The sequence below is a fragment of the Oryctolagus cuniculus genome, chromosome 1 (genome assembly GCF_964237555.1).
Source record: "Oryctolagus cuniculus chromosome 1, mOryCun1.1, whole genome shotgun sequence".
In the NCBI taxonomy this organism is placed as follows: Eukaryota; Metazoa; Chordata; class Mammalia; order Lagomorpha; family Leporidae; genus Oryctolagus; species Oryctolagus cuniculus.
In genome coordinates, this window is record NC_091432.1 from 2,331,198 (window position 1) to 2,358,034 (window position 26,837).

Here is a 26,837-nt window from a genome sequence, read left to right on the forward strand (position 1 = left end):
GCCCCAAGTGCCATTTCTGCACCACTTTATGGAGGCTGGAGGGACAGACCGTGCCTGTGGATGTGGGGACGCCGTCACCGAGGGAGGCCTGGGTCTCCGCCGGCTGCTGCCACACGGCTCCGCGGCCTCTGCCTGTGTCCCGGGTCCAGGGGTGGCAGGGGTCCCAGTGGATCAGGGCCCAGCACAGTGACCTCCTTTCAGCTCAGTCCCATCTGCAGACATGGGCGAATCCTGAGGTCCTGGGGGCTGCGTTGGGGGTCCTGCTGGAAACACTCCCACATACTCTTGTTTATTTCAAAGGGAGAGAGCACGGGCACTCCCCTCCGCTGGTTCACTCTCCCAACAGCTGCGACCAGACCGCCAGGGCTGGGGCCGGTCATTGCCAGGAACCAGGAGCCTCATCCTGGCCTCCCACGTGGGTGCAGGGGCCCAAGCCCTCGGGCCACCTGCTGCGGCTCCCCCAGGCCATTAGCAGGACACTGGATCAGAAGTGGAGCAGCCGGGACTCCAGCTGGCGCCCACACGGGATGCCAGCATCGCAGGTGGTAGCTTAACAGCTCGGCCACACGCCGGTCCCAGTAAAGCAAATCTCTAAATAATCCTCGTTCAGAGAAATGCAAGTCGGTGGTCAGGAGTGATGGACTGTGGCCCTCTGGCCAGACGGGTTGTGAAGGCATTTCTGCATTCCTCTTACTGCTTTGTTCCTTACTGAGATAAATAAAATCTCGCCCGTGTGTTCGCTTTGTGAAAGTCATCTTTTATTTTTATTTCAAATTCTCTTTTAAGACTCGATATTTCCTGCCCCACCCCACACTGCCCCTGCCCCCGCCATCCTCAGTTTCACTGTGAACTTGGCTGTGTCTCACCTGGCTGTGCCAGCCTCCTCCCTGGCCCCCTTCCCAACCTCACCGCCAGCCACAGGGAGCTCCCACACCCCTGCTCAGCTTCCTGCCAGGACCCCCCCCCCCCCGGGGTGGGCTTCGCTTCCTATCCAGCTCCCCCACTGATGCACCTGGGACAGTACAGGGGCACCTGCCCCCGACCTGGGAGCCTGGAGGGTGGGACCCCGGCTCGGGCCCAGCCAGGCTACTGTGGCCATTTCGGGGAGTGAAGCAGCAGAAGAAGCTACTTCTCTCGCAATGCATAAATAATTCTCTCAAATGCATACATAATTGCTCTGTAACTGGTCAAGGTCCTTGCCGTGCCCCTTCGCCCTCTGCGTGAGCGGGCGCTGCTGCACGCCGTGCCTCCGCTGCGCCGGGCTGAGCGATCGCCGCCCCCCATCCCATTACCCGGTGAATTCCCGGGGGGCTCAGGCCCTGCTTTCCCGCAGCGGAGTCCCCAGGCACCCCCCGACTGCACGTCTGTAGCTAGCGCCCGCCTCCCCTGAAGGCTGGAGGGCCCTCCGGCCGCGTCCCACGTCTGTCCCGGGGGGCCGCGAGGACGGCCAGGCACACGGCTGGGTCGGTGCAAGGTGGGGGAAGAAGGGCCTCCCTCCTCCCCCCCGCCCCGCGCCTTCTGCCCCCCTCCCCTGCACTCGCACCGCCGCCCAGCGCTGGGCAGCCCCGGGCCCCGGCGCGGCGCGGGGAGGGGCGTGGCCTCGCGCGGACCCGGATGCAGCCCCGCCCCCGCGGAACCGGAAGTGGGTCGCGGCGCTGGGAGCGGCGGGCGCGGAGGGAGCCAGGGCCGGACGGCGGCCGCGCGGACCCCGGGAGGCGGTGAGGGCGCGCGGCGGCTGCGCCGGGCACGAGGCCCGTCCCTGGACTGCGGTCCCGGGGCGACGGCGCCCCGAAACGGGAAGGAAGCCGCGGTCTCGCCGCTCTTCCGCCTGCGGTTTCGGCGCGGGGGAGGGCGGGCGAGGCTTATCCGGGCTGCGGCGGGGCGGGGGCGGGGGTCGGTGGACCGAGGGTGGGCCGGGGGCCTGGCGGCGAGGGGCGGGGGTCTGGGGGAGGGGAGAGGGCCCGGGCTCCGGGGGGAAGGGTCGGTGGCCTGAGGGGATGGGCGGCCGGCGGCCCGGGGGCACAGGGCGAGGGGGCGTGGGCCCGAGAGGAGGGGTCTGGGGTCCTAGGGGCCGGGGGTCGGCTGTCGTGGGCGCAGGTGGCGACTTGCGGCGCTCCGGGGGCCCGGCGTGGGCGCAGCGGGGCCGCAGGCGAGGTGGGGTTTGCAACCAGGTCAGTGGAGGTGCGGCGCCACGCAGCCGCGCCGGCGGGACCTCGCGGGCCTGTTGCAAGCGTCCAGAAAGGCGCCTTGGGGACTTGTGTTTGCTCCGTGGGGACCTGTGGCCCGCGGCAGGGTCGCGGTGAGGGGCCCGGGGCTCCTGGGACTGCAGTCGGCACACGGCGGCCCCGGGGGGGCGGGCGCCCCATTTTCTGCGGGATGGTGCCCACGCCCTTCCGGGCTTGGTTTGGACCTGGCCGGACGGGGCTTTGTGGAGGCCTGACCGGCTCCGCGGGGCTGCGGACCCCAGCCCTGTCCAGCAAGGGCAGTGGGGGCAGGCGGCCCCGCCCCTGGGTCTGCCCGCCCGCCCGCCCCGTGTGTGAGTCACCGGCCCCAGAGCCTGGAGTCGGTCCTGGCTGGAGTATTTGCCAGATCCTCGAGGACTTGGGAAGACGGAGATAGGTCGGCATGGAGGCTGGGGCTTGCAGACTTTTTGACAGGCAGATTAGAGAGAGAAAGGTCTTCCTTCCGTTGGTTCACCCCCCAGTGGCCGCCACGGCCGGCGCGCTGTGCCCATCCGAAGCCAGGAGCCAGACGCTTCCTCCTGGTCTCCCACGCAGGTGCTGGGCCCAAGCACTTGGGCCAACCTCCATTGCCTTCCCGGGCCACAGCAGAGAGCTGGACTGGAAGAGGGGCAACCGGGACTAGAACCCGGGGTGCCGGCGCCGCAGGCGGAGGATTAGCCTAGTGAGCCGCGGCGCCGGCCTTGTTTTTTTTTTTTTTTTTTTTTTTAAGATTTATTTTATTTATTTGAAAGGCTGCTTCACGCCCCAAATGGCTACAACGTCCAGAGCTGTGCCAGTCTGAAGCCAGGAGCTTCCTCTTGGTCTCCCACAAGGGTGCAGGGACCCAAGCAACTGGGCCGTCCTCCACTGCTTTCCTAGGCCACAGCAGAGAGCGGGATCGGAAGTGGAGCAGCTGGGACTCGAACCAGCGCCCACACGGGATGCCGGCACTGCAGGCGGTGGCTTTACCCGCTAGGCCACAGCACTGGCCCCAAAGAGAGATTCCTGATAGGGGGCCCCAGCCTCCTGCAGCTCTGCCTCTGTGACGGCTGACCTGATCGAGGCATTTTGATGGACTGTTCGGAGCACTGAAGGCTTTGAGTGGCAGTGAGAACACTGGGTGCTCAGGACGTGGGACCCTGGATGTGTGCCTCGCCCCTGAGGGCTGGTCCTGCCTTGTGTTGCACCGGGCGGCTGTCCTGGCGGGGCGGGGCTGAGCCCTGGCACTGCTGTCCCATCCTGCTGCTGGGGCCAGGCGTGGGGAGGGCGGGGTCTCCTTGCAGGAAGTGCCCGTGGAGCGTGGCTCTGCGTGGCTCCCGCTGTGCTGAGCTGGTGAGGTTCGGGGAAGCCCGATCCAGGGCTTTCTCGAAGGCGCGCCTCTCTGGTGCTGTTTTCCTCTGCTTACGCGGGCCCGGTTGCTTCCTGTCCGTGCACGCCACCATTGGTGGTGCTGGATTGGGGTGCTTGCTTCTGGGGACAGTATTTTATTTTTTTGTTTGTTGTGGCCTTGCTGAGATACTAATTCACACAGCGTAGACTCCGCCCACTGAAAGGGTGCATGGTGGTGATTCTTGTGCGTATACTCGCGGAGTCGTGCGGCCATCACCAGCAGCAACCTGAGAACTAGCCCTGGGCGGCCACTGATGGGCTGCTTGTCCCCATCAGACACCTCTGGATGTCTGATGCAAATGGCGTGGTAATACACAGTCCTGTGTCTGCTTCCAAGGCTGGCCCCTGCCAGAGCTGTGCCCCTGCCGTCGCCTGTCCCCCTGCCAGAGCTGTGCCCCTGCCGTCGCCTGTGCCCCGGCTGTAGCTGTGCCCCTGCCGTCGCCTGTGCCCCGGCTGTAGCTGTGCCCCTGCCAGAGCTGTGCCCCGGCTGTTGCCTGTCCCCCTGCCATCACCCGTGCCCCTGCCATCACTCGTGCCCCTGCCGTCGCCCATGCCCCTGCCCTCGCCGGTCCCCCTGCCAGAGCTGTGCCCCGGCCATCACCGGTGCTCCTGCCGCCTTCCTCTTCCTGCTGAGTCATCGCTCCTTGTGCACAAGCCCCCGTGGGATGTGTCCATCCATCAGTCGGACGTGTGGCTGGTTTTCTGCGTTTTTGGCTGTCCTCAGTGTTTGGGTGTGCTTCCGTTTCTCCGGGGCAGTGCCAGGAGTGGACTTGCTGAGTCATGTGGTCCTGCGGTCTAACCTTTCCAGGAATTCCCGCCAGCAGCGTGAGAAGGTTTCCGTGTCCCCACGCCCTCACCCGCGCTCACTGTCGTGGGGAAAGGGGCCTCTCACTGTGGCTTGGACGGGTACTGCCCTGACAGTGAAATTGGACGTCTTTTCCCACCTGGGCTCGTACCTGTGGAGAAAGGTCCTCCCCGGGGGCAGCCTGCCCTTTCTGCCCGGGCATCCGGGGGTCGGCAGGGGGTCCTGGTCCACGTTCGCCGCCGTGTCCTCCGGAGCGCGGTTTCTACGTGTCCATTGTGTCGGGTTTCCTTTCCTGGGTCTTTGATGTCCGTCTGAGGAACCACTGCCAGACTCGAGGTCACGTTAGAACTTGAGTCCGTGGGTCAGAGAGTTTTTGGGTGTGGTGTGGGGTAGCAGTCCAGAAACAGAGCCCGAGGTTGGTTTCCATCAGTTATTCTTACCACGTTTTATTTTTCAGATTTAGACTGCTGGGAGGGCCGTAGCTGCTCAGGGAGCTGCCTCGGTGGGTCTTCAGACGCTTGCTGTGTATCCCGAGCAGCCCTGGCAGAAGTCAGGACTTGGGGAGGGCTGGGGAGAGAGGAGGGGCAAACCGCTGGGCCGGGAGCCCCTGAGCGCCAGCCCCGTCCCCGGCGGGGGTGCCAGCGGCCCTGCCGGTGCCGGGCTTGCTCCCAGCGCACGGGGCCTCTTCAGCTTGCACGTGGCGTTCAGCAGTGCGCGCCCGGGGAGGCGGCTGTGGGCTTGAAGCAGAGGTGGTGGTGGCTGGGCCGCCGTCTGGGCCGTGAGCCTTGTTCCCAGAACGGGCGCCCACGTGTGTGTGCTCGGTCTAGGGCGCTCCGTGTCCCGGGAGACTCCCGTTCCGCTGCCTTTTCTCCCAGCCACGTCGTGATCCCTTCAAGGGGTGTTTTCCTTACGTATTTAAAAAAGTGGCCCAGTGGGAGAATTTTGTTTTTAGCAGCGTCATAAAATCAGTGAACAGAAGAAGCAGAGAAGCCCGCCGAGGTTCCGAGGGGCGGTGGCGAGGCCGGAGTCGGCGTGCGGAAGGAGCGGGCACGGCCACACTCCTGGCGGCGCTGGTGACGGCGCTGCGCGGCTCGCCGTCCTGCTTCCGCTGCCCCACGCGGCCGCGTTAGGCCTGGGCGGCTCCCGGAGACCTGGCCGAGAGCTCTCGGAGTCCTGCCCCCTGCAGCCGGGATCGCGCCCGGATGCCGGCCCCTCCTCTGCACGGCTGTGCGCAGGCAGCGTTTTCTGGGCAGCCAGGAAGGAGGGTTCGCGTGTTGTGAGCCGTCTCCTGCTCTTTCTCCTTGGGTGGGAGGCAGAGCCCCTCTGACGGGGCAGGGCCTGTGCTGTCCCACAAGGAAGTCCAGGGTCGGCGCCTGTGACAGGCCGAGGAGGGAGGCAGAGTTCTGGCGTGGAGGGGCAGGCGCTCCCCTCCCTGCTCCCCGGCGGGCAGTGCAGCCTCTGCAGGTTCTGCTGAAAGTGGGCGGAGCCGCCAGCCCAGGGTGTGCGGTGGGAGACGTGCCCACCTGCCCGGTGCCGGAGCAGCTTCCGGAAGGGTCAGGGCGGATGGCGCCCTACCAGTCTCCGACGAGTGAGAGAGTAACTGGCGAGGACAGCCGCCTCCATCCTGGGCTGGGGGGAAGTCAGCCCCTCGCAGGCGTGTGCAGAGACCCTTCCCCGGTGGTCGGGACCGTGGGCGGCTGAGGTCTGTAGACAGGGGGTCCCGGGTGGGACGTCAGGTGCTGTGGGACAGGAGGCTGTGGACTGGCCCCCCCAGTTCCTGCAGCTGTCTCCCTTCCGCTGGGAGCGCACTGGGGCTGGCCGTAAGGGGCGCCTTTCCATGCTAAGATCTAGTTCCTCTCTTCTCCTCCGGGCCTGTCTGGGGAACTTAATGTCTTCTGGGACACCTGGACAGTGGAACGAGGTTTGGCCAGGGGTGTTGTAGCTGCGGCCCCGCCCTGTGCCAGGTTCCCTGTCCAGGTGACGAGGCAGGAGTTGGGTCTGGAAGCGTGAGCGCCCCAGGCCTTGACTGCACCGCCCACCCCGTGTCGGACTTGGGCTTGAGCCTGGGAGATGTGGAGGGCGGGCCCCGGGGCAGGGCTCGGCTTCCGTCCCTGGTGCCCCAGAGGAGCTGGGTGTCCTGGTGCTCTTCTGCTTCCGGGGTCTCGGTCCAGGCGCTTGGTCAGTCTTCTCGTGGGCTGTGTGTGGTTTTGTTAGCATTTCCTTGGCGACCGAGCGAGCTTTTTTCATTCGTGGGTTTTCCTCAAAATCCCCAGAGGTTAGATTTTACCTTTGCAGGTCGGAAGCTCGCTCTTTGCCTGCTGGTTAAGTTGTCGGGCTGGACCGGAAATCAGAACGGCTGCTCTTGTCTTTAAACTCTGATGAAACACGCGCCATGGACGGCCCCCATGACCCTCGTGCGCCCGCAGCGGCCAGAGCGCTGTTGTCATGGCCTCTGCGAGCGGGACCTCCTCGCAGCGAGGCCGCGAGCTCCCGGACCCGAGCGGAAGCCGCGGGCGCGGTGCTGCCGGGCCCTGACTGCTGCCTGTCGGCCGGGTCTCCCTGGCTCCCCCGCGCCCGGCCCGGCGAGTGTCGCAGGTGAGCGTAACCCTGGTGTCGCTCTTTCAGATGTGGAAGGCGTCGGCAGGCCACACGGTGCCCATTTCCCAGGACGACGGGGGCGCCGACGACTGGGAGACCGACCCCGACTTCGTGGTAGGACTCAGCAGCCTGCCGGGCGACTTTCCGGGTGATGGGCGGGTTGGTTTCCCAGCCAGGGGTGCAGGCGTCCCGAGTTCCTTCTCTTTTCAGAATGACGTCAGTGAGAAAGAGCAGCGATGGGGCGCCAAGACCGTGCAGGGCTCCGGGCACCAGGAGCACATCAAGTAAGAGGCCGCTGGGGCGGCGCGGGCGCGGGTCCCCTCGTGGCTCTCCGGGAGCGAGCCCCGCGCAGGCCGCTGGAGCGGAGGGGGCGGCGCGGGTCCCCCTCGTGGCTCTCCGGGAGCGAGCCCCGTGCAGGCCGCTGGAGCGGAGGGGGCAGTGCAGGCGCGGGGTGCCCCCTCGTGGCTCTCCGGGAGCGAGCCCCGCGCAGGCCGCTGGAGCGGAGGGGGCAGTGCAGGCGCGGGGTGCCCCCTCGTGGCTCTCCGGGAATGACCCCCGCGCAGGCCGCTGGAGCGGAGGGGGCAGTGCAGGCGCGGGGTGCCCCCTCGTGGCTCTCCGGGAGCGAGCCCCGCGCAGGCCGCTGGAGCGGAGGGGGCAGTGCAGGCGCGGGGTGCCCCCTCGTGGCTCTCCGGGAGCGAGCCCCGTGCAGGCCGCTGGAGCGGAGGGGGCAGTGCAGGCGCGGGGTGCCCCCTCGTGGCTCTCCGGGAGCGAGCCCCGTGCAGGCCGCTGGAGCGGAGGGGGCGGCGCGGGGTCCCCCTCGTGGCTCTCCGGGAGCGAGCCCCGCGCAGGCCGCTGGAGCGGAAGGGGGCAGTGCAGGCGCGGGGTGCCCCCTCGTGGCTCTCCGGGAACGACCCCCGCGCAGGCCGCTGGAGCGGAGGGGGCGGCGCGGGGTCCCCCTCGTGGCTCTCCGGGAGCGAGCCCCGCGCAGGCCGCTGGAGCGGAGGGGGCGGCGCGGGCGCGGGGTCGCTGCCCTGACAGGTGCTGGAGACGCACGCACACCCAGGTCTCGGGTCAAACACTCCTGTTGAATTTCTGTACACGAGATACTTCAAAAAGGTGGTTGAAAATGGAATTGACAGATAAATTTATTTTTTATTTTTTAAAGATTTATTTATGTATTTGGAAGGCAGAGTTACAGAGAAGCAGAGAGAGAGAGAGGTCTCCCATCTGCTTGTTCACTCGCTGAATGGCCACAGTGGCTGGGCCTGGGCCAATCTGGAGCCAGGAGCTGCATCAGAGTTTCCCATGTGGATGGCAGGGTCCCAGGCACTGGGGCCATCTTTCCCAGACCATTAGCAGAGAGCTGGATTGGAAGTAGAGCAGCCAGGACTCAAACTGGTGCCCATGTGGGATCCCAGCACAGCAGGCGGCGGCTTTACCCACTGCACCTCAGTTCCAGCCCCTATTTTGTTTTTTTAAGGGCTTACTTTTAGTTACTTGAAAGGCAGAATGATAGGTGGGGGTGCAGAGAGAGCTCCCACCGGCTGGTTTGCTCCCCAGGTGGCTGTGATGGCTGGGCTGGGCCAGGCCGAAGCCAGGAACTCCAGCCGGGTCTCCCACGTGGACGGCGGGGACCCAAGTCCTTGGGCCCTTTGCTGCTTTCCCAGGCGGGGAGCTGGATCAGGAGCGGAGCAGCCAGGACTTGATTCGGCCTTCCGATGCAGGAAGTTAGTATTGCAAGTGATAGCTTAGTCCGCCCTGCCACGACGCCGGCCCCAGGCAGATTGCTCTTGAAGCCTGTGTGGGGTTTTTACGTAGTGTGCGTTTCCACGAACTTTGTGTGGGGTGTGCTCCTGTGAGCTGCTGGCAGCCTGTGTGCAAACCTGGAGACGTCTCCTCAGCCTCTAGGTTTTCATGGAGGAACCCAGTTACCGCGGTGGGAGGTTTCTTGGAATAACCTCAGCCCCGCCTCTTAGTCTGACTCCGGTGGGGAATCACGCGCGTTGCAGAGTGTGGTGGCCGGCTGTGACCTAATTCTGAGCTGTGATAAATAACGCGGCAGCCGGGGAGCTGAGTGAACCGTGCCATTGTCCCCAGCGCGGCAGCCGAACATACCGCTCTCAGGGCTCGCTTTCCGTCAGGAAGCGCAGATAAGGGACTGGGGTTGGAGTTTCTCCTCCCACTCCCCGGTGGTGCGGGCAGCACTGCCGACCGGGTGGCCGCAGAGCTGCTGTGGGAAGCCCTGGCTTTAGTAGCTCTGGTGGGAAGGACCCAGGCGTCATGCGGGAGGAAGGCGGCGTCTGCACCGTGGCTTCTCGGGTCCCTCCCATGCAAGCAGCTGGGCCGGCAAAGGGTGGGCTGGTTGGCACAGCACCTGGGTTGCTTGCCGTGCGTGCCACAGGCTGCCCCGCGGAGGCGCTCAGCCCTTCTCTGCCCTGTGGCTGCCGTACACTGGGGGCGGCCGTTGGGCCTGGCAGTTCACCCCGGGCAGGAAGCCTGTATCCGTCATTGAAGCGCTTGGGGCCAGCTCCCGTTCTGACCCAGCTTCCTGCTAACACAGACTGGCTCAGGTGGTTGGGCTTTGGCCGCTCGCCTGGGAAACCTGGTCGGAGTTCCTGGCTCCTGTCGTCATCCTGGCCCAGTGCCGGCTGTCGTGAGCACTTGACGAGTGGACCAGCAGACGGGGTCTGTCTGTCTGTCTCTCTCTTCCTCAAATAAGTAGATAATACAAAACAGGCAGGGGGGAGGGGGGGAGAATTCGGGGAACTCTGGCACGGGCCTCGGGTGGGTCTGGATTCAGAGAGGGAGCCCGTGGAGCACGCGGGTTTGGTGTCCCGGTTCTTGCCGGGATCTGGCAGTGGTGCCCTCCCCTCCCTGCTCTGAGGAGCTGGGTGGCTCCCAGGCCGGCTTGTGTTTCATCCGTGTGTGTGTGCTTGTCTTCGGACGGAACGGCCGTGCCAGGGTGGCCTCGCGCCACTCCGAGGTGGCCTGGTGAAAGCCGCCTCCTGGCCTGACCTGTTTGGGCCACATTTTGTGATCTGTTTCACTGTCCCCTGTATTTAAAATAAGAGTTTTTAGATGGTTAATTCTGAGCATAAATTTCAGCTCATCTCTGAGTGTTTAAAAAGCTGGGCCCTTGGGGCTGGCGCTGTGGTGCAGCGGGTTAAACCGCCGCCTGCAGTGCTGGCATCCCATGTGGGGGCTGGTTCAAGTCCCGGCTGCTCCATTTCCGATCCAGCTCCCTGCTAATGCACCTGGGAAAGCAGTGGAAGATGGCCCAAGTGCTTGGGCCCCTGCACCCGCGTGGGAGACCTGGAGGAAGCTCCTGGCTCCTGGCTTCAGATCAGCACAGCAGTGGTCATTGCGGCCACCGGCCACTTGGGGAGTGAACCAGTGATGAAAGATCTCTCCCTGACTCTCCTTCTCTCCCTCCCTCTCTCGCTCTCTTGCTCACTCACTCTCTCTGCCTTTCAAATAAGTAAGTAAATATTGAGAAAAAAAAAAAAAAAAAGCTGGGCCCTTGCGGTTCAGCATCACCGGGCTTCTCCCCGCATCCTCGGGTTCCCGGGGGAGGGGCCGTGGCAGTCCCAGCACCAGCTTTCCTAGGCCGTTTCTGCGGTGGGACAGAAACTCTGAAATCAAGTTTGAGTCCAGTGAAGCGGCCCTCACTGGAGGTTGGGTGACCCAGGGTACAGATTCAGATTAGCGTCCTTCTTTTAGACGTTTCATTATTAATTCCACTTGTTTGAAAGGGAGAGACACAGGCAGAAGGAGGTCTGTCGTGCTCCGCTTCACTCTCCATGTGCCTACAGTAGTCAGGGCTGGGCCAGGGTCCCCGGTGGGTGGCAGGGACCCAAGGACTTGAACCGTCCCTGCTCCTTTCGACGAGAGTGAGGCCAGAACTCAAACCCAGGCGCTTCCGAATGGGATGCTCCAAACGCCCGCCTCTCCCGTGCCTCCTTGTGCTGAACTCGCTGGGGCGGGGGGGGAGGAGCCGCTGAGGGGGTGTGCAGCTGGCAGAGCAGTGAGGAAGAGCTGAGGCAAGCGGTTTGCCAAGCACCGAGTGGCGAGAGCCTGCGGATGGGCGCAGATGGCGTCCCGTCCCTCGCTCCCTCCCCGGAGGCCAGGGCGCGGTGACCTGTGACTGCGTCCGCCTGCCTCTGTTGCAGCATACACAAGCTGAGGGAGAATGTCTTCCAAGAGCACCAGACCCTCAAGGAGAAGGAACTTGAAACGGGACCAAGAGCCTCCCACGGCTATGGAGGGAAGTTTGGCGTGGAACAAGACCGGATGGATAAGGTGGGTGACGGCGATGACTTGGGCCCCACGCACGTTGGCAGAGTGTCCCGTTGATGCCTCGGCTGAGAAGGTTGGAGTCTGTGTGGAAGGTTTCCCTAGGCAGAGGCGCTGGCGAGGGAGGTGAGGGAGACACAGCGGGGGTGTGGAAGCGTCTTGACCGCTGCTGCCCTCGGGCAGTGCCAAACCGTGGGCCGAGACCATATCTGTGTGCCCCTTGTCCGGGCCCTGTCTCGCTGACACCTTCACGTGGTCGTGCGTTAGTGACTCACGGAGCCGACTGGCCCTGTGTGAAGTTGGTGCTGAGGCTGCGGGGAGAGCACTTCCTGCGTCGAAGGTTTGTGGTGAGCTCTCGGGACAGGCCCCGGTGGAACTCAGACTCCCAGGCAGACGACGGCTGGACGCACCCACTTTGCTGGCCCCCTGGCCCTCTAGTTCCTGCTGTGGGCGAGCAGGGGCCCGAGGCCGGGGGCTGGGTTTTCGCCAGCGCAGCCGCTTCCTCCGGTCAGGCAGGCCTTGGCAGTCGCACGCCTTCGCTAGAGCTGAGTCTGAGCAGTGCGAGGTGCTTCTGGCCTGACCGACGTTTGCTTTCTCCGGGTGGAAGGGCGAGGGCCCGCGGTGTCGGATTCCCGTCGGTAATCTCAAACCTCTGCCCTTGGGCACGGGTCGGATGAAATGTCTGAGCCGACCTGCAGGGATGTGGGCAGTCACAGCCGTGCCTCGCTGTGCCCCCCACGGTGTAGGCGGGGTGCGGTGGGCTCTGACGGAGCACCCCGTGAGAAGTAGGTGTCACGCGTCACCTGTGCCTTCAGCAGAGGTCCTGACATTGAGAGGGGCGTCGTGGGGCCCGGGTCAGCCGTGCCTCGCTGTGCCCCCCACTGTGCAGGCGGGGTGCGGTGGGCTCTGACGGAGCACCCCGTGAGGAGCAGGCGTCACACGTCACCTGTGCCTTCAGCAGAGGTCCTGACATTGAGAGGGGCGTCGTGGGGCCCAGGTCAGCCATACCTCGCTGTGCCCCCTACCACGGTGTAGACTGGGGTGTGGTGGGCTCTGACGGAGCACCCCGTGAGAGGCAGGCGTCACGTGTCACCTGTGCCTTCAGCAGAGGTCCTGACGCTGAGAGGGGCGTCGTGGGCCCGGGTCAGCCGTGGGCTCTCGAGTCAGGTGGGCAGAGCCCTGTGTGTTCAGGGCAGTGAACGAACCGGGGAGGTCGGCATCTCTGCCACCCCAGGCCTGGTCCTGAGCTCGCCAGGACCACGGGGAGTTGGAGCAGAGGTGTTTGTCACACAGAGGGGCCTCCCACACCTTGGAGAAAATCCAGGTGCTGTGTTAAAGGAACGCTTCTGCGAGAGTCTGGTGCGCTCTGGGTTCTGTGGGGCTGCCGGGGCCTCTCTCCGTCCTCTGAGCACTGAGCGCCCGTGTCCCGGGGGTGGGGGTGGCCGTGTCCTTTCTCTCCACTGCACCCTCAGCCCCAGACGGCCACGTTCGGTTTCAGAACGGGGCGCTCCCTGCGCTGGCTGTCCAGAAATCAAAGTAGCTCTGGCAGCGTAAGGTCAGGGGCGGTTTGGGGGATGACTCCGTGTCCGTTTAAAGGCTGCAGACCTCGCCCCGTGTCGCCCTGGCCGTATTCTAGGACAGTTTCTTACAGCACCTTTGCAGTGGGAACTCGGGCAGGGCACGCGCTTGTCTGCCGCCTTTGCTGCCCCTTCGCCGTGTGGCTTGAGTGGGGTGCTGGTGGCCGTGACTGGGCAGGGCGCCCTGCAGCACTTCCGGGCTGTGTGGGAGACAGGGCAGGGAAGTGCCCCCGCTCCACAGCTGGACGCCTGCTGCCTCGGTGGGAGAGCATGGCCGCTGCGGCCTGCAGGTGCGGGGTGGACTCGAGCTGGAGGAGACGCCAGCCCCGCGGTCTGGGGGTCATGGAGAAAGCAGCCAAGAGCAGGGCCGGCACGCTGCGTCTCTTCCTCATCTGCAGGAGACCCCTGACCACTCTGCGCCGTGAGGAGGGGGCCTCAGCTCGAGGGCAGGCCGCGGCTCTGGGCGTGATCCCTGGGCGCCGCTGAGCGGGACGACCGAGGACGGGCAGGGACGTGGCCGTGGCCGTGTCCGGTGGTCTCACAGAGAGCTGTGCTCCGGCCAGTGGCTGTGCCCTGTGGGCCTCGTGACGGAGAGCATGGTGGGACCCCCGGATGCACGTCCTCACTCTGCCTTGAGCAGGAGGTCCCTGAGCCTGCGGCCTTCTCTCTCGGTGGCTGGGCTGTTGCTGACCCCGAGCGAGCAGATGCAGGTGGCGGCCCCGGCTCCCTGCCTGCAGGGTGTGTGCTCAGTAGATGCGGAATCTGGCTGGCTAGAGTAGAACACGCGTGTCCGTGTTTCAGTTTCGGTATTTCTGATTGTTGCGTCAGTGTGAAAACGTCTCACTTAGTAGAGTGCCGTGTTGCCACCCGTGTCCCCGTCTGCAGGTCTCAGCCTTGTTGGGGCTGCCAGCTCATTGAGAAGCCCAGCTGTGCCGGGGCTGCCTCAGAGACGTGTGTGCGGTCGCTGTGCACACTCGGGTCGGTTGTGTTTAAATACGGCCGCCCGTGCCGACCAGAGGGGCGCTTCCCCTCAGCCGCGCGCTGGGGAGGGGTGCCTAACGCCTTGTGATTGGGCCTTGTTTCAGTCAGCCGTTGGCCACGAGTATCAGTCGAAACTTTCCAAGCACTGCTCGCAAGTCGACTCGGTCCGGGGCTTCGGAGGCAAGTTTGGCGTCCAGATGGACAGGGTAGATCAGGTGAGTGACGGGAAGGGGCTGATCTCCGTGGCGCGTCTGCCCCTCGGGCCCTCCCAGTAGCTTGCAGGTGCAGCCTGGCTGCCCAGGACTGCGGAGAGAGCCAGAGTGCTGCTGTGTGCTGCTCAGGTGCCCCGAGGGCGCCCCGCCGAGGCCCAGGACTGGGGAGCAGGGGAGAGCATTTGCACCCCTCTTCCCTGGGGAAGGTAGGGCGGCAGGCCATGGTCAGAGCCCATCCGCGTGGTCTGTTGCTGCCCCTTGGGCGCGCCCTGGCCCACCTGTCACTCGTGCGTGTGTGCAGCGTGGCTGTGAAGCCTGGAGCTGCAGCCCTGGGTCTGGGTTCCGGCCCTGCCACGCCTCTGGACTTGCCGGTGCCTCCGCGGGGGTAGCGGGGACGCCCTCCTGAGGCTGTGCGCCAGGCCGAGCAGACGGCCTGTGCTGCAGCGCCCCCCACGGCACCCAGCTTCCGGGAGCTGTGCCCGAGGCGGCGGCTGCTGCTCCGATTAACGTTGGAGTGTGTAAGGTGGCGAGTCTGTGAGGCGTGGGGAACTGTTCCAGACCAGCGGTCTATGGCCGAAGGAAGTAGCTGAGCGTTCCCTGTGGCCATGAGCTGGGCGGGGCAGGTTGCCGTGGATACAGCTCAGCCCGCGTAGCCAGCCTTTGTGGACCGTTTTAAGGTGCGTAAATTTAAAGCACCTGTGTTTTAATTTGACCTACAGTTGGCTTGGGGAGCCAAAGGTCAAAGAGATAGCAATGGTCTGTTTCTACAGATTTCAGAGTGATAGCTCTGGAGGTGTGCATTTCTGGGGCAGGGGTCTGCTGTCATAATGATTAAGCTGCTGCTTCGGGCCAGCGCCGCAGCTCACTAAGCTAATCCTCCTTCTGCGGCGCCGGCACCCCGGGTTCTAGTCCCAGTCGGGGCGCCGGATTCTGTCCCGGCTGCCCCTCTTCCAGGCCAGCTCTCTGCTGTGGCCCGGGAGTGCAGTGGAGGATGGCCCGGGTGCTTGGGCCCTGCACCCCATGGGAGACCAGGAGAAGCACCTGGCTCCTGCCATCGGATCAGCGCGGTGCGCCGGCTGCGGCATCCATTGGAGGGTGAAGCAACGGCAAAGGAAGACCTTTCTCTCTGTCTCTCTCTCTCACTGTCCACTCTGCCTGTCAAAAAAAACAAAAACAAAAAAGCTGCTGTTGGGATGCCTGGGTTGAAGTCTAACTCTGGTCCCGATCCCAGCTCCCCGTCAGGGGCGCCCTGGGAGGCACAGGTGCCCCGCCACCTGCGTGGGAGCCCCAGATTGGGTTCTTGGCTGCTGGCTTCAGCCAGGCCCAGCCCGGCTGTGGCAGGGATGAGGGAGTGGACCAGTGGATGAGAGGTCTTTGTCAGTTTGCTTGCCTCTTTCCATGTCTTTTTCCTTCGGAATGAATGAGTGAGTGAAAGAATAAAAACTAAACTGTGTCTCCCTCTTCCTGGGTTCATCAGTCTGCCGTGGGCTTCGAGTACCAGGGGAAGACTGAGAAGCATGCCTCCCAGAAAGGTGAGCTGCCGCAGGCGCCAGCAGCCGCCGGGACCTCGCTGGTGGGGGCGGGGTGGGGCGCGGCTCCGGCTTTCCTGGCCGTCTGGGTCTGGGTGGCGGGTACGTCCCCCTCCCGTGGCGCTCGCAGAGCTGTCGCCCAGTGTCACGCACTGCCTGCATCGCTCTGTGGATGCGCCTCTGTCCCCTGGGCAGCACTGCTGGAGAGCCAGTGCCCCGGGTGGAGCCCGGCTTGTGAAGCTCGCCCGCACGCCTGGCACAGGTGTCCAGAGCCAGGTCGGAGCTGCGCGGCCAGCTGCCAGGCTCCCGCTGTGTACTCAGAGGCCGGCTGCCCTGCACCTGTGTGGGCGCCCGAGCGGTCCAGGTGCCGTGAGCGGAGTGTGGGCGCCCGACTAGGTGGACTCTTGTGGGCTCTGGCCTTTCTGGGCTGCCTCCGGCAGTGCTGTGTGGAGCGTGGTCCCCGGGAGCGTGTGCTTGTGCCTTCACGCCGTGCGCATGCTCGGAGCCAGGAGTGCCAGGTGGCTGTGTCCTCGCCCAGGCTGACCGCCCCTTGTCTCCCTCAGACTACTCCAGTGGTTTCGGCGGCAAGTACGGCGTGCAGGCTGACCGTGTGGACAAGAGCGCCGTGGGCTTCGACTACCAGGGCAAGACGGAGAAGCACGAGTCGCAGAAAGGTGTGGGGCCTCTGCCGTCTTCCTCACGCGTGCAGGCCAGCGCTTGGGGGAACTTGGTCACGTGTGCTTGTTAGCCTAAAACTCGGCACTGCCCCTCCACGTCCGTCCGTGCCCGTGCAGCTGTCGGTGTAAACGGCCCAGCAGCCCTCTGCCCTGTGAGCATTCCGTGGTCTGACGTCGCTCTTGGCAGTGTGGAAGCCAGGTTGTCTCTGAATTTTTGACGTCAAGAATTGGCCGTGGTGAATCCTCTCGTACCGTGTGCATGAGTGATTAGTCAAGAGAATCGGGTTTCTTGGGTTTAACATTGTGTGAGCGACTGCCGCATTGGTCCTGAGCTTCCTCCCTGCTGCACACAGCCCTCCCACCCCACCCCTGTGAAGGTGCCTCCTAGAGGTCAGAGGTCGTCTCTAAGATTCAGCCCCCTGCTGCGCAGGTTGTACTGTGGGTTCTCTGTACGCTGTTGGTTGTGTTAATTTGCATTTTCAGTTTTTAAAGATCATTGCCATCATTTGAAAACTGGAAGCCCAAGCGTCTTGTAAGAAGCCACACGAGGCTCAGATGGCGCTGGCTGGACATTCCTGGGGGGAGCGCCCGTGGGCCCGGAGCAGGGCTTGCTCCTGCGAGCCCACCTGCCCTGCCTCTCCCGCCCCTCCCGCGAGCCCACCTGCCCTGCCCAGGGCCACTTCTCTGCCTTCCCTTTGCTCGGAGCAGACCTCACTCCTGGGCCAGGGCGCGGAGCTCTTGGGGCTGCCCTCGGGCTCCATGGGGGGCTGGGCAGACGAGGCTGGGTAGGGTCTCTTGGCCTTCCACGCGTTGATGTGTCCGTATAAGAACATTTGAATGACCTGGAGTACAGCTGGTGTTTCTACGAGATGCCATGATGTGTGCTGTTTCTCTGAGGGTTCTCCCTGACCCCCCCTCCTCCCCCTCCCCCCACGTGCTCCACGGTGAAGCAGTGACCAGCACTTTCCTGCCAGGGCTCACCCTGCTCCCAGGATCCGTGTTGTCAGCTGTCGCCTCACGTCCACTGTTGGTGTGGATCTGTGCTCGCCAGTCTCGGTGTTGTTACACATAAACAGCATTTTTAAAGATCACTTGATCATTGCGTGTTCTTACAGTAAGCCTGGAAGGTTTTAGTTTTGTTAAATCGGGCAATAAAAGTACTTTCACAAAGGCTTCTAGGACGCACAGCATGCCCCTGGTTTGTAAATACTGCTTTTCTTGTTTGCAGATTACTCCAAAGGGTTTGGTGGTAAATATGGTATCGACAAGGACAAGGTGGACAAGAGCGCTGTGGGCTTTGAGTACCAAGGCAAGACGGAGAAGCACGAGTCCCAGAAAGGTGCCTGCAGCCCCTCGTGTCCCCAGCCAGCAGCTGCTCCTGAGCCAGGTGTCCCCACGGCACAGCGGGAGCAGGGCACTGCCGTGGCCCTAGTGCAGTCTCTGTTGAATGGAGGAGTGTGCAGCCTGAACATAGCAGACCCCAGAGCACACCGGGAGTCAGATGTTTGCCCGATCTGTGACTGAACTCCCCTCCCCCACATCTGTGCCCCTGGTGAGGCCATGTGCCTCGGAGCGCGGGTGGAGCCGCATGCACACAGCTCCCTCTTGGTTCCCATACGGGGAGGGCGGGGGAGGGCTCTGTGGCCACTGAGCACGTCCTGGTGATGTGTCAGGGAGGGGTTGCTGCCTCAGGCTGCCTGTTGATGCCGGCCACGGAGAGGTGGACTGAGCGCCCGGGGCCGCGTCTGCTGGCTCCGGCTGCCTGTTGATGCTGGCCTGTGGCCCTTTGTTGTGCGTGCAGACTATGTGAAAGGCTTTGGAGGGAAGTTCGGCGTGCAGACAGACAGACAAGACAAATGCGCGCTCGGCTGGGATCACCAGGAGAAGTTGCAGCTGCACGAGTCCCAGAGAGGTGCGTTCCGTGGCGGGGTCATGGTCACTCTTGGCCCAGCCGGCCCCTCTGGCTGTGCTGTTCCTGTTCCTGTGTTGTCTTGTTACTGTCCACAGTCGCCCCAGGCCTCCCGTGGGTTCACTGCAGTGCCAAGCCCCCCGCAGGAGGGCTGCAGCCGCCAGGAGCCGGGGTCCCGTCTGTTTCGTGCTCTGGGGTCTCAGTCCCCAGACGCTGCTGTCAAGCGGCTGAGGTCTGTGGCTGCAGGCACTTCCTGTCCAGACGCCAGCAGCGTCTCTGGGGAAGGTGGTTGGGGGAGGGGGGACTGAAAACCATGCAGGGTGACCCTGGCCTGGGCCAGCAGCAGGTGCCCATCCTCAGGTAGCAAGGGCGGGGGCTGGGTCTCCGTGGGGCCACCCTGTGTCTGACGACACTCTCTCTCTACACACAGAGACGCCCTCTGTCGTCTGCAGCGTGGGTAGGACTCTAGAAATGAGTCTTAACGCATGGAGTGGTTTTACTGAGTGACTTAAAATACGGTTCTTAGCGTGTGTCCAGAGCTTGGCTGGAGTGTTGAGGTTTAAGTTTGTCCTTTGACCTCCCCAGCCAGCTTCTGACGGCGAGACGGGTCGGGTCTGCCGGGCCCTGCCCCTCCTTGAAAGGATGTACTTGGTTCTAACTCACCTCATGTCTCCTCTCTTGATTGTCTTTCCCTGCTGTTGCTTGTGGATTTTCAGATTATAAGACCGGGTTTGGAGGCAAATTTGGTGTTCAGTCCGAGAGGCAGGACTCCTCTGCTGTGGGGTTTGATTACAAGGAGAGACTGGCCAAGCACGAGTCCCAGCAAGGCACAGTTGCCCCCCAGCCCCCTCCCTTGCAGTGCAGCCACTTCCAGCACAGACTCCGGGGGCCACCGTGGTGCCAGCAGTGCAGTCGTCCTGGTCAGCCAGCTGCCCGGGCCGTGGGCACTGCAAACCCAGCTTCATGCTAGAGAGGTGAACTTGGGCCTGGACTCCCATTCGTTTTTCTCCCACGTGATGTTAGGGGTTTGTGTTGGATAAGATGTTAGTTTGCTGGTATGTCTTCCTTATTTTTTTAAAAAAGAATTATTTATTGAAAAGGCAGAGTTACAGAGAGGCAGAGACAGAGAGAGAGAGAGAGAGAGAGAGGTCTTCTATCCGCTGGTCCACTCCCCGAATGGCTGCAACGGCTGGAGCTGGGCTGATCCAAAGCCAGGAGCCAGGAGCTTCTTCCGGGTCTCCCACATGGGTGCAGGGGCCCAAGCACTTGGGCCATCTTCCACTGCTCTCCCAGGCCACAGCAGAGAGCTGGCTCGGAAGTGGAGCAGCCGACACTTGAACCGGCGCCCACGTGGGAGGCTGGCACTGCAGGCGGTGGCTTTATGTGCTGTGTTACAGTGCCAGCCCCTGGTGTTTTGTTGTGCCGCCGTGAGATGTCTAGTTCTAGAAGTGAGGACCCTGGTCTCAGCAACATGTTAAACGAGCATGTTTCACCGTCGACCATGACCCTGACAGAGCTGGGCCCTGCTGCCTTTGAGAGGAGGCTCGGCCACACCCCCGGCCATCAGAGGGTCCACGAGCCTGGACGGTGAGGGTGGGGGGCGGCGGTGTCCGTGTGGTTTCTCTGTGTCCTTTGTGGCAGTGTTTCCTGGCCAGGGAAGGAGGTGCTTGTGTCTGTCTTGTTTCTTTGATGCCACATCAGTGTGGCGCACAGTGTGACGCCACAGAGCCATCCCTGTGCACGCAAGGTGTTGGGGGGGCGGGTGTCGGGAGTGTGAACCACTAACCGCTTTTCCTCAGTGCGGGCTCGCGGTGCTCCGGGAGGTTCCTGGCAAATGGAATTAAAGGTGTCTGCTTTACTGCCGAGAGTCTTTGAAACCACGTGGAGTGTTTTCATTGTCCCCATTTTCCACGGGCTTCCTGAAGACTCTCTCCTAAATTCATTCCCTTCAAAACTGGGCGCAAGTGTCAGAGCCTAGAGCAGGACAGGGAGAAGAGCAGTTCTGAACCCCCAGGGTGGTGTCAGGCCCGCGCCTCCGTGCCCCAGCCCCGCGGGGCATGGCCCGGCCCGGCAGTCTGCATGGCCGTGGCACTGCCGTGGATCTGCGGGGCTGGAGGAGTTTCCATGTGTTTTTTTTTTTGTTTGTTTTCAAAAACAACAGAGCAAAACCCCATTGAGCTTTTTAGTGCCCAGTAGAGAAGCACCCAGGAAGCAGATGGGAATACGCGCCCACGGGTGTGCAGGAGACGGTGCTAGTGAAGTGGCGCATTGCAAACCTGTCCCCTGCCCCTCCTTGGCTTGTCCCTGCCGGCCTGCTGCCCGTCCCCCTTCCTGCCCTCGGGAGAATGCCGGAAGCATGGCGGCATGCCACGGCCTCTGTCTGCTTCTCACCTGCCTGCGCGCCGGGTGCTGTGTTAGAACAAAACTTGCCGTTTGGAAGTCCCCGTCTCTGTGCTCTGGGTGCGTTCCCGGGCTGCCTCTGGCCTGTCTGCATGCGCCCGCGCCCGCGCCCGCACCCGCCCGCGCTGAAGCGTTGAGTTTGGCCTCCTTTCAGACTACTCCAGAGGATTCGGCGGGAAGTACGGCGTGCAGAAGGACCGGATGGATAAGGTGAGCGGCGCGGCCCGGGGCTGAGGGTCTTCTGCCCAGCCAGGCTTTCCTGGAGCTCTCGGCGTGCCGGCCGCTGTGTGCCCGGGTTCTGGAAGGGCTCCCCGTGGTCAGGCGTGCGTCCTCATAGAGGGAAGCCGTGCACAGGTGCTGCCACCCTCCCAGTTCGACGTTGGGGGTCTGGAGCTGGGCACACTCAGCGGTGAATGCCTGGGCCATCGTTGGAACCCAGGCATCTAACAGGAGAGCAGTGTAAGCTGAAATTATTAACGTTGAGCAAGCTTGGAAATGGGTCCAGCTGACCCCCTGGGGAGAGTTCGTGGCTGCCATCTTGGATGGGCAAGAGGAGGTCATGGCATCCCTGCGGGAGCCCCCTGGTCGGTGCTGGCTGGGATCTGTCATCGCAGCCACTGGCAGGTACTCTGCACCAAGGCTTCTCTTACTTATTTTTAAGTTATTTTTGAAAAAAATTTCTTTATTCAAAAGACAGAGTTAGAGGAAGAGACAGATCTATCCACCGGTTCACTCCCCAGATGGACACAAGAGCCAGGGCTGGGCCAGGCCAGAGCCAGGAGCCTCTTCAGGGTCGCCCACGTGGGTGGCAGGGGCCCAGGTAGTTTGGCCATCTTCTTTTTTCTGCCTTCCCAGGGGCATTAGGGAGCTGGATCGGGAGCAGAGTAGCCAGATTTGAACCAGAAGTGGTGGCTTAACCTGCTGCGCCACAGGTGCCAGTCCCCAGGATTTCTGGTTAACCTTTCACTTTGGGCCAGCTCAGAGCCTTAGCGAGTCCCTGAGTGATGGGAACTGTCACTCGAGGTTCCCAGACTGTGTGGGGTCACACAGGCTGCTGCCCAGTCGCTGCCTTCCTCTGTGAGCTGAGCCGCGTCTCCCCTCAGTCCAGCCCCACGCAGAGGGGGGCCTCACCCTGCCCGCTCCTGGGCTTGGGCATGGGCAGGGCTCTGTACAGCAGGGCTCCTGGACTCCCTGTGAGCTGCTGGCCTTTGGACACCTGTGCTCGGAGGGCACGGGGTTCTGCTCCCATCGGCCTTGTGGTGACCACACATGTCCTCACCCCGTGGTCCTGGGCCGGGGCTGACAGTGCGGGCCTGGCAGCACGTAGCCGCGCCGGTGGCCTGGCCGGGGATCCTGCGACAGTGACGGTTTGAGTTGAGTCTATGCAAGTGGACAGGCGTTCTCTGGCCTTGAGGGGGTCGGGGCTGCCAAGCAGAGCACGTGGCATGGGCAGGTGCACCAGAGAGGGGCCAGGGATGGTTCCAGTGACCACAGGGAGCCCTACGCACCGTGTGGAAGGAGTTAGGCAGGGCACCAGTGAGCTGTGTGTTTAAGCCCCCAGTCCCAGAGTGGACTGGAGGGTGGGGGGGCCGGGGATGGTGGTGGTGTGAGAACGACCAGAGGTGTGGGCAGCGGTTTCGGGGTTGGGGTGTGGAGGAGAGAGGAGGCTGGGAGGAGTGGGTGTGGGGAGGCTGGGTAAGGCCAGCTTGGGGAGGTGGCTTGGGCTTGACGGGGGCTGTGCCGTGCAGAGCGGGTGCTGGGGTTGCATTGCACCGCTGCAGTGAGACCGGTCAGAGCAGGCTGAGTGGGTTGGCCAGGGCCACAAGGAGGAAAGGCGCGAAGGGGGTACGTCGGACGCCGCGGCTTTGAGGCCGGCAGCTGATGAGGCCTCTGTCTCTTGGACGTCTGGGTCAGTGTTGATGGTGCTGCCGTGCTGCGGGTGAGGCATGTGTGAGGTGCTCCCTCTTGCTGTCCCTTTCAGCTCTGAGCAAGGGCAGTGGTCCTCTCTGCTGGGCTGCTGTGTGGTTGAGGAGGCCACTGTCCGTGGTCCCGGGGCATGGCGGGGGGCTGGGACCCAGGCCATGCTGTGAGCTGTCCCCTGCGAGCAAGGTGGTGTCACTGATGACAGGGTCGGCGGAGGTCCTTGTGGGTGTGGAGACCAGGGAGAGGGCCCAGCAGGTCCCGGGCTGCGGTGAAGCGGGTGACTCGGCGTCTGCCGAGGCGCCAGCGGGTCCCCTCCTGGAGAGCGGGAGGAGGAGTGAGCTTCGCCCGGGGTTGGCTCGCCTGGGCCTGAGTGAGACAGGGCGAGCGCGGTGCTCCTGAGGACCCTGGAGGGCGGGCGGCTGGCGAGGCCTCAGGACGTGACGCTGCAGAAGCGAGGACTGGGGTGGGGTGGGGCCCTGTCCTCCCCGGGACAGACGGCCCCTCTCAGATGGAGTCCGAGGCTCGGGAAAGCAAGGGTACGTTTGGAGGAAGAGAAGACTTGCCAGGCCAGGCGGGCGGCTCAGAAGAGACGGTGCTGTCTGCACTAAGACGGGCCTGGAAGGCAGAGGCCGTGCTGGGTGTGCAGGGGGAGAGCTCCTCTCGGGCAGAGGCTGTGCTGGGTGTGCAGGGGGAGCAGGGGGAGAGCTCCTCTCGGGCAGAGGCTGTGCTGGGTGTGCTGGGTGTGCAGGGGGAGAGCTCCTCTCGGGCAGAGGCTGTGCTGGGTGTGCTGGGTGTGCAGGGGGAGCTCCTCTCGGGCAGAGGCCGTGCTGGGTGTGCAGGGGGAGCTCCTCTCGGGCAGAGGCCGCGCTGGGTGTGCAGGGGGAGCAGGGGGAGAGCTCCTCTCGGGCAGAGGCCGTGCTGGGTGTGCAGGGGGAGCTCCTCTCGGGCAGAGGCTGTGCTGGGTGTGCTGGGTGTGCAGGGGGAGAGCTCCTCTCAGGCAGAGGCCATGCTGGGTGTGCAGGGGGAGCTCCTCTCGGGCAGAGGCCATGCTGGGTGTGCAGGGGGAGCTCCTCTTGGGCAGAGGCTGTGCTGGGTGTGCAGGGGGAGAGCTCCTCTCGGGCAGAGGCCATGCTGGGTGTGCAGGGGGAGCTCCTCTCGGGCAGAGGCCGTGCTGGGTGTGCAGGGGGAGCTCCTCTCAGGAGGAGGCCGTGCTGGGTGTGCAGGGGGAGCTCCTCTCGGGCAGAGGCCATGCTGGGTGTGCAGGGGGAGCTCCTCTCGGGCAGAGGCCGTGCTGGGTGTGCAGGGGGAGCTCCTCTCGGGCAGAGGCCGCGCTGGGTGTGCAGGGGGAGCAGGGGGAGAGCTCCTCTCGGGCCGAGGCTGTGCTGGGTGTGCAGGGGGAGAGCTCCTCTCGGGCAGAGGCCATGCTGGGTGTGCAGGGGGAGCTCCTCTCGGGCAGAGGCCGTGCTGGGTGTGCAGGGAGAGCTCCTCTCAGGAGGAGGCCGTGCTGGGTGTGCAGGGGGAGCTCCTCTCGGGCAGAGGCTGTGCTGGGTGTGCAGGGGGAGCAGGGGGAGAGCTCCTCTCGGGCAGAGGGCATGCTGGGTGTGCAGGGGGAGCTCCTCTCGGGCAGAGGCTGTGCTGGGTGTGCAGGGGGAGCAGGGGGAGAGCTTCTCTCGGGCAGAGGCCATGCTGGGTGTGCAGGGGGAGCTCCTCTCGGGCAGAGGCCGTGCTGGGTGTGCAGGGGGAGCTCCTCTCAGGAGGAGGCCGTGCTGGGTGTGCAGGGGGAGCTCCTCTCGGGCAGAGGCCGTGCTGGGTGTGCAGGGGGAGCTCCTCTCGGGCAGAGGCCGTGCTGGGTGTGCAGGGGGAGCTCCTCTCGGGCAGAGGCCGTGCTGGGTGTGCAGGGGGAGCTCCTCTCGGGCAGAGGCCGTGCTGGGTGTGCAGGGGGAGCTCCTCTCGGGCAGAGGCCGTGCTGGGTGTGCAGGGGGAGCTCCTCTCGGGCAGAGGCCGTGCTGGGTGTGCAGGGGGAGCAGGGGGAGAGCTTCTCTCGGGCAGAGGCTGTGCTGGGTGTGCAGGGGGAGCAGGGGGAGAGCTCCTCTCGGGCAGAGGCTGTGCTGGGTGTGTGCAGGGGGAGCAGGGGAGAGCTCTCGGGCAGAGGCTGCGCTGGGTGTGCAGGGGGAGCTCCTCTCGGGCAGAGGCCGTGCTGGGTGTGCAGGGGGAGCTCCTCTCGGGCAGAGGCCGTGCTGGGTGTGCAGGGGGAGCAGGGGAGAGCTCCTCTCGGGCAGAGGCTGCGCTGGGTGTGCAGGGGGAGCTCCTCTCAGGCAGAGGCCGTGCTGGGTGTGCAGGGGGAGCAGGGGAGAGCTCCTCTCGGGCAGAGGCCGTGCTGGGTGTGCAGGGGGAGCTCCTCTCGGGCAGAGGCCGTGCTGGGTGTGCAGGGGGAGCAGGGGGGAGCTCCTCTCGGGCAGAGGCTGCGCTGGGTGTGCAGGGGGAGCTCCTCTCGGGCAGAGGCCGTGCTGGGTGTGCAGGGGGAGCTCCTCTCGGGCAGAGGCTGCGCTGGGTGTGCAGGGGGAGCTCCTCTCGGGCAGAGGCTGCGCTGGGTGTGCAGGGGGAGCTCCTCTCGGGCAGAGGCTGCGCTGGGTGTGCAGGGGGAGCTCCTCTCGGGCAGAGGCTGCGCTGGGTGTGCAGGGGGAGCTCCTCTCGGGCAGAGGCTGCGCTGGGTGTGCAGGGGGAGCTCCTCTCGGGCAGAGGCTGCGCTGGGTGTGCAGGGGGAGCTCCTCTCGGGCAGAGGCCGTGCTGGGTGTGCAGGGGGAGCTCCTCTCGGGCAGAGGCTGCGCTGGGTGTGCAGGGGGAGCTCCTCTCGGGCAGAGGCTGCGCTGGGTGTGCAGGGGGAGCTCCTCTCGGGCAGAGGAGACTCTCTGGGGTGAGGGACCGCTGTGACGCGCTCCTCTCCTTCCCGCAGGTGCTTTTTTTCCCGGAGCCTGTCTGACACACACAGGCTGTTGCTAACTTCCTGCCTACCAGGAGCAGCAGCGGGCCCTGAGTGGTTTTGGGGGCAGCGTGTCTGGGAGGAGGGAGGGGTGTGCTCGGGGTATTGGAGGAGCCGAGGGGCTGGCAGCCCTGGTGCTGAGGAAGGCCCTTGGGCTGGATGTGGCTGGGTCCGGAGGGGCTCTGGCCAAGCTCGGCAGGGCTCCCAGGCTCCCTGTGAGCTGCCGGCCTTTGGACACCGGTGCTCGAGGGACTGGACTGGGCCAGCCCCAGCAGTGCTGAGCTCAGGACACCTGTGCCTGGCGTAGGGGAGTGTGGATTGGACTCGGCTTACCCAGGGTACCTCCCCCTTGAGACCCCCCTCCTGCTGGGTAGGTGAGGCCGTCTGAGCTGCCGGGGTTCCGTCAGGAGAGCCCTCTCGGCGTGAGCCTGGGGCAGCCACTAGGTGGCGGCAGTCAGCATGGTCATTGGTGGCACCCAGTGAGAGCTCTGCAGAACGGGACGGGGCAGGCGTGCTGGGAGGTGGGGCTGGCAGGGCTCCCATGTGCCCGAGGGAGGCTTCCGGGCTCTCTGTGGCCAGGCCTCCGCTGAGGGCCAGGCAGGGAAGGTTTGGGAAGGGCCCTGCAGGCTGTGTTGCTGGCCGATGGAGGTGTGTGCCTGTTGCAGGTGCTGCTGCCGGCTCATGGCCACCAGCAAGTGTGATTGGGAAGATTTTGATGCCTCAGTGAGTTTGCAGGAGAAGCAAAGCTTTCGGGTGTCAGCTGGGGTCTTTGGAAAGGCCTGGGTTGGCTCTGAACACTGGTGTCAGCTGGGAGGCACGACAGGATGTGGCGAGGCGGGACAAGAGCTGTCCTGAGCCCTGGCCCTGTCTCTCTAGAACGCCTCGAGCTTTGAAGACGTCACAGAGGTGTCCTCTGCCTACCAGAAGACTGTGCCTGTGGAGGCTGGTGAGTCCCTGGTCCCTGCTGCTCCCAGGACGATGTGGGGGGGCGGGGGGGCGGAGGTATGGCCCTTGGTGCAGAACCAGTTTGCTCCTGCCCAGGTGCAGAGGCGTCCTCCGGACACGGCGTCTGGTGGCCGAGGTGGCGGGGTCTGCCGGGAAGGGTGCTTCTGAAGGCAGAAGTGGGTTAGCTCAGCCCCGAGGACCCCCCCCCACCGTGGGGGCGAGGACCAGTTGTGGGAGGGGCTCAGCCCCATCCTCCCTGCCTCTCGCTGGACCCTGGACCTGATGGCAAGGTCTGTCCTGAGGGGCCTGCTGGGCAACCCTGGAGACAGCGTGTGTGCAGGAGGTGGACACGTGACGGGAAGTGCCAGATGCAGGCAGGAGGCAGCGCCCTGGGGGC

At 64.4% G+C, this 26,837-nt stretch overlaps 1 protein-coding gene across 3 annotated transcripts in view; it reads left to right on the plus strand.

Moving 5' to 3' along the window:
• The first annotated feature begins 1,567 nt into the window (after positions 1-1,567).
• Positions 1,568-26,837, plus strand: part of CTTN (cortactin) — a 32,317-nt gene continuing 7,047 nt past the window's right edge. Inside the window, exons 1-12 of one of the 3 annotated variants that reach the window (XM_051839159.2) lie at positions 1,568-1,718; positions 7,042-7,128; positions 7,225-7,298; positions 11,184-11,313; positions 13,970-14,080; positions 15,555-15,609; positions 16,170-16,280; positions 17,512-17,622; positions 18,085-18,195; positions 18,909-19,019; positions 20,747-20,802; positions 26,372-26,441. In XM_051839159.2, coding sequence (XP_051695119.1) covers positions 7,042-7,128; positions 7,225-7,298; positions 11,184-11,313; positions 13,970-14,080; positions 15,555-15,609; positions 16,170-16,280; positions 17,512-17,622; positions 18,085-18,195; positions 18,909-19,019; positions 20,747-20,802; positions 26,372-26,441 — 1,027 coding nt within the window. In that variant the 5' untranslated portion in view covers positions 1,568-1,718. Of the gene's footprint in view, positions 1,719-4,596; positions 4,919-7,041; positions 7,129-7,224; positions 7,299-11,183; positions 11,314-13,969; positions 14,081-15,554; positions 15,610-16,169; positions 16,281-17,511; positions 17,623-18,084; positions 18,196-18,908; positions 19,020-20,746; positions 20,803-26,371; positions 26,442-26,837 lie in introns of those variants that run through there. The other 2 variants (XM_070061854.1, XM_051839161.2) reach the window with 2 other exon arrangements.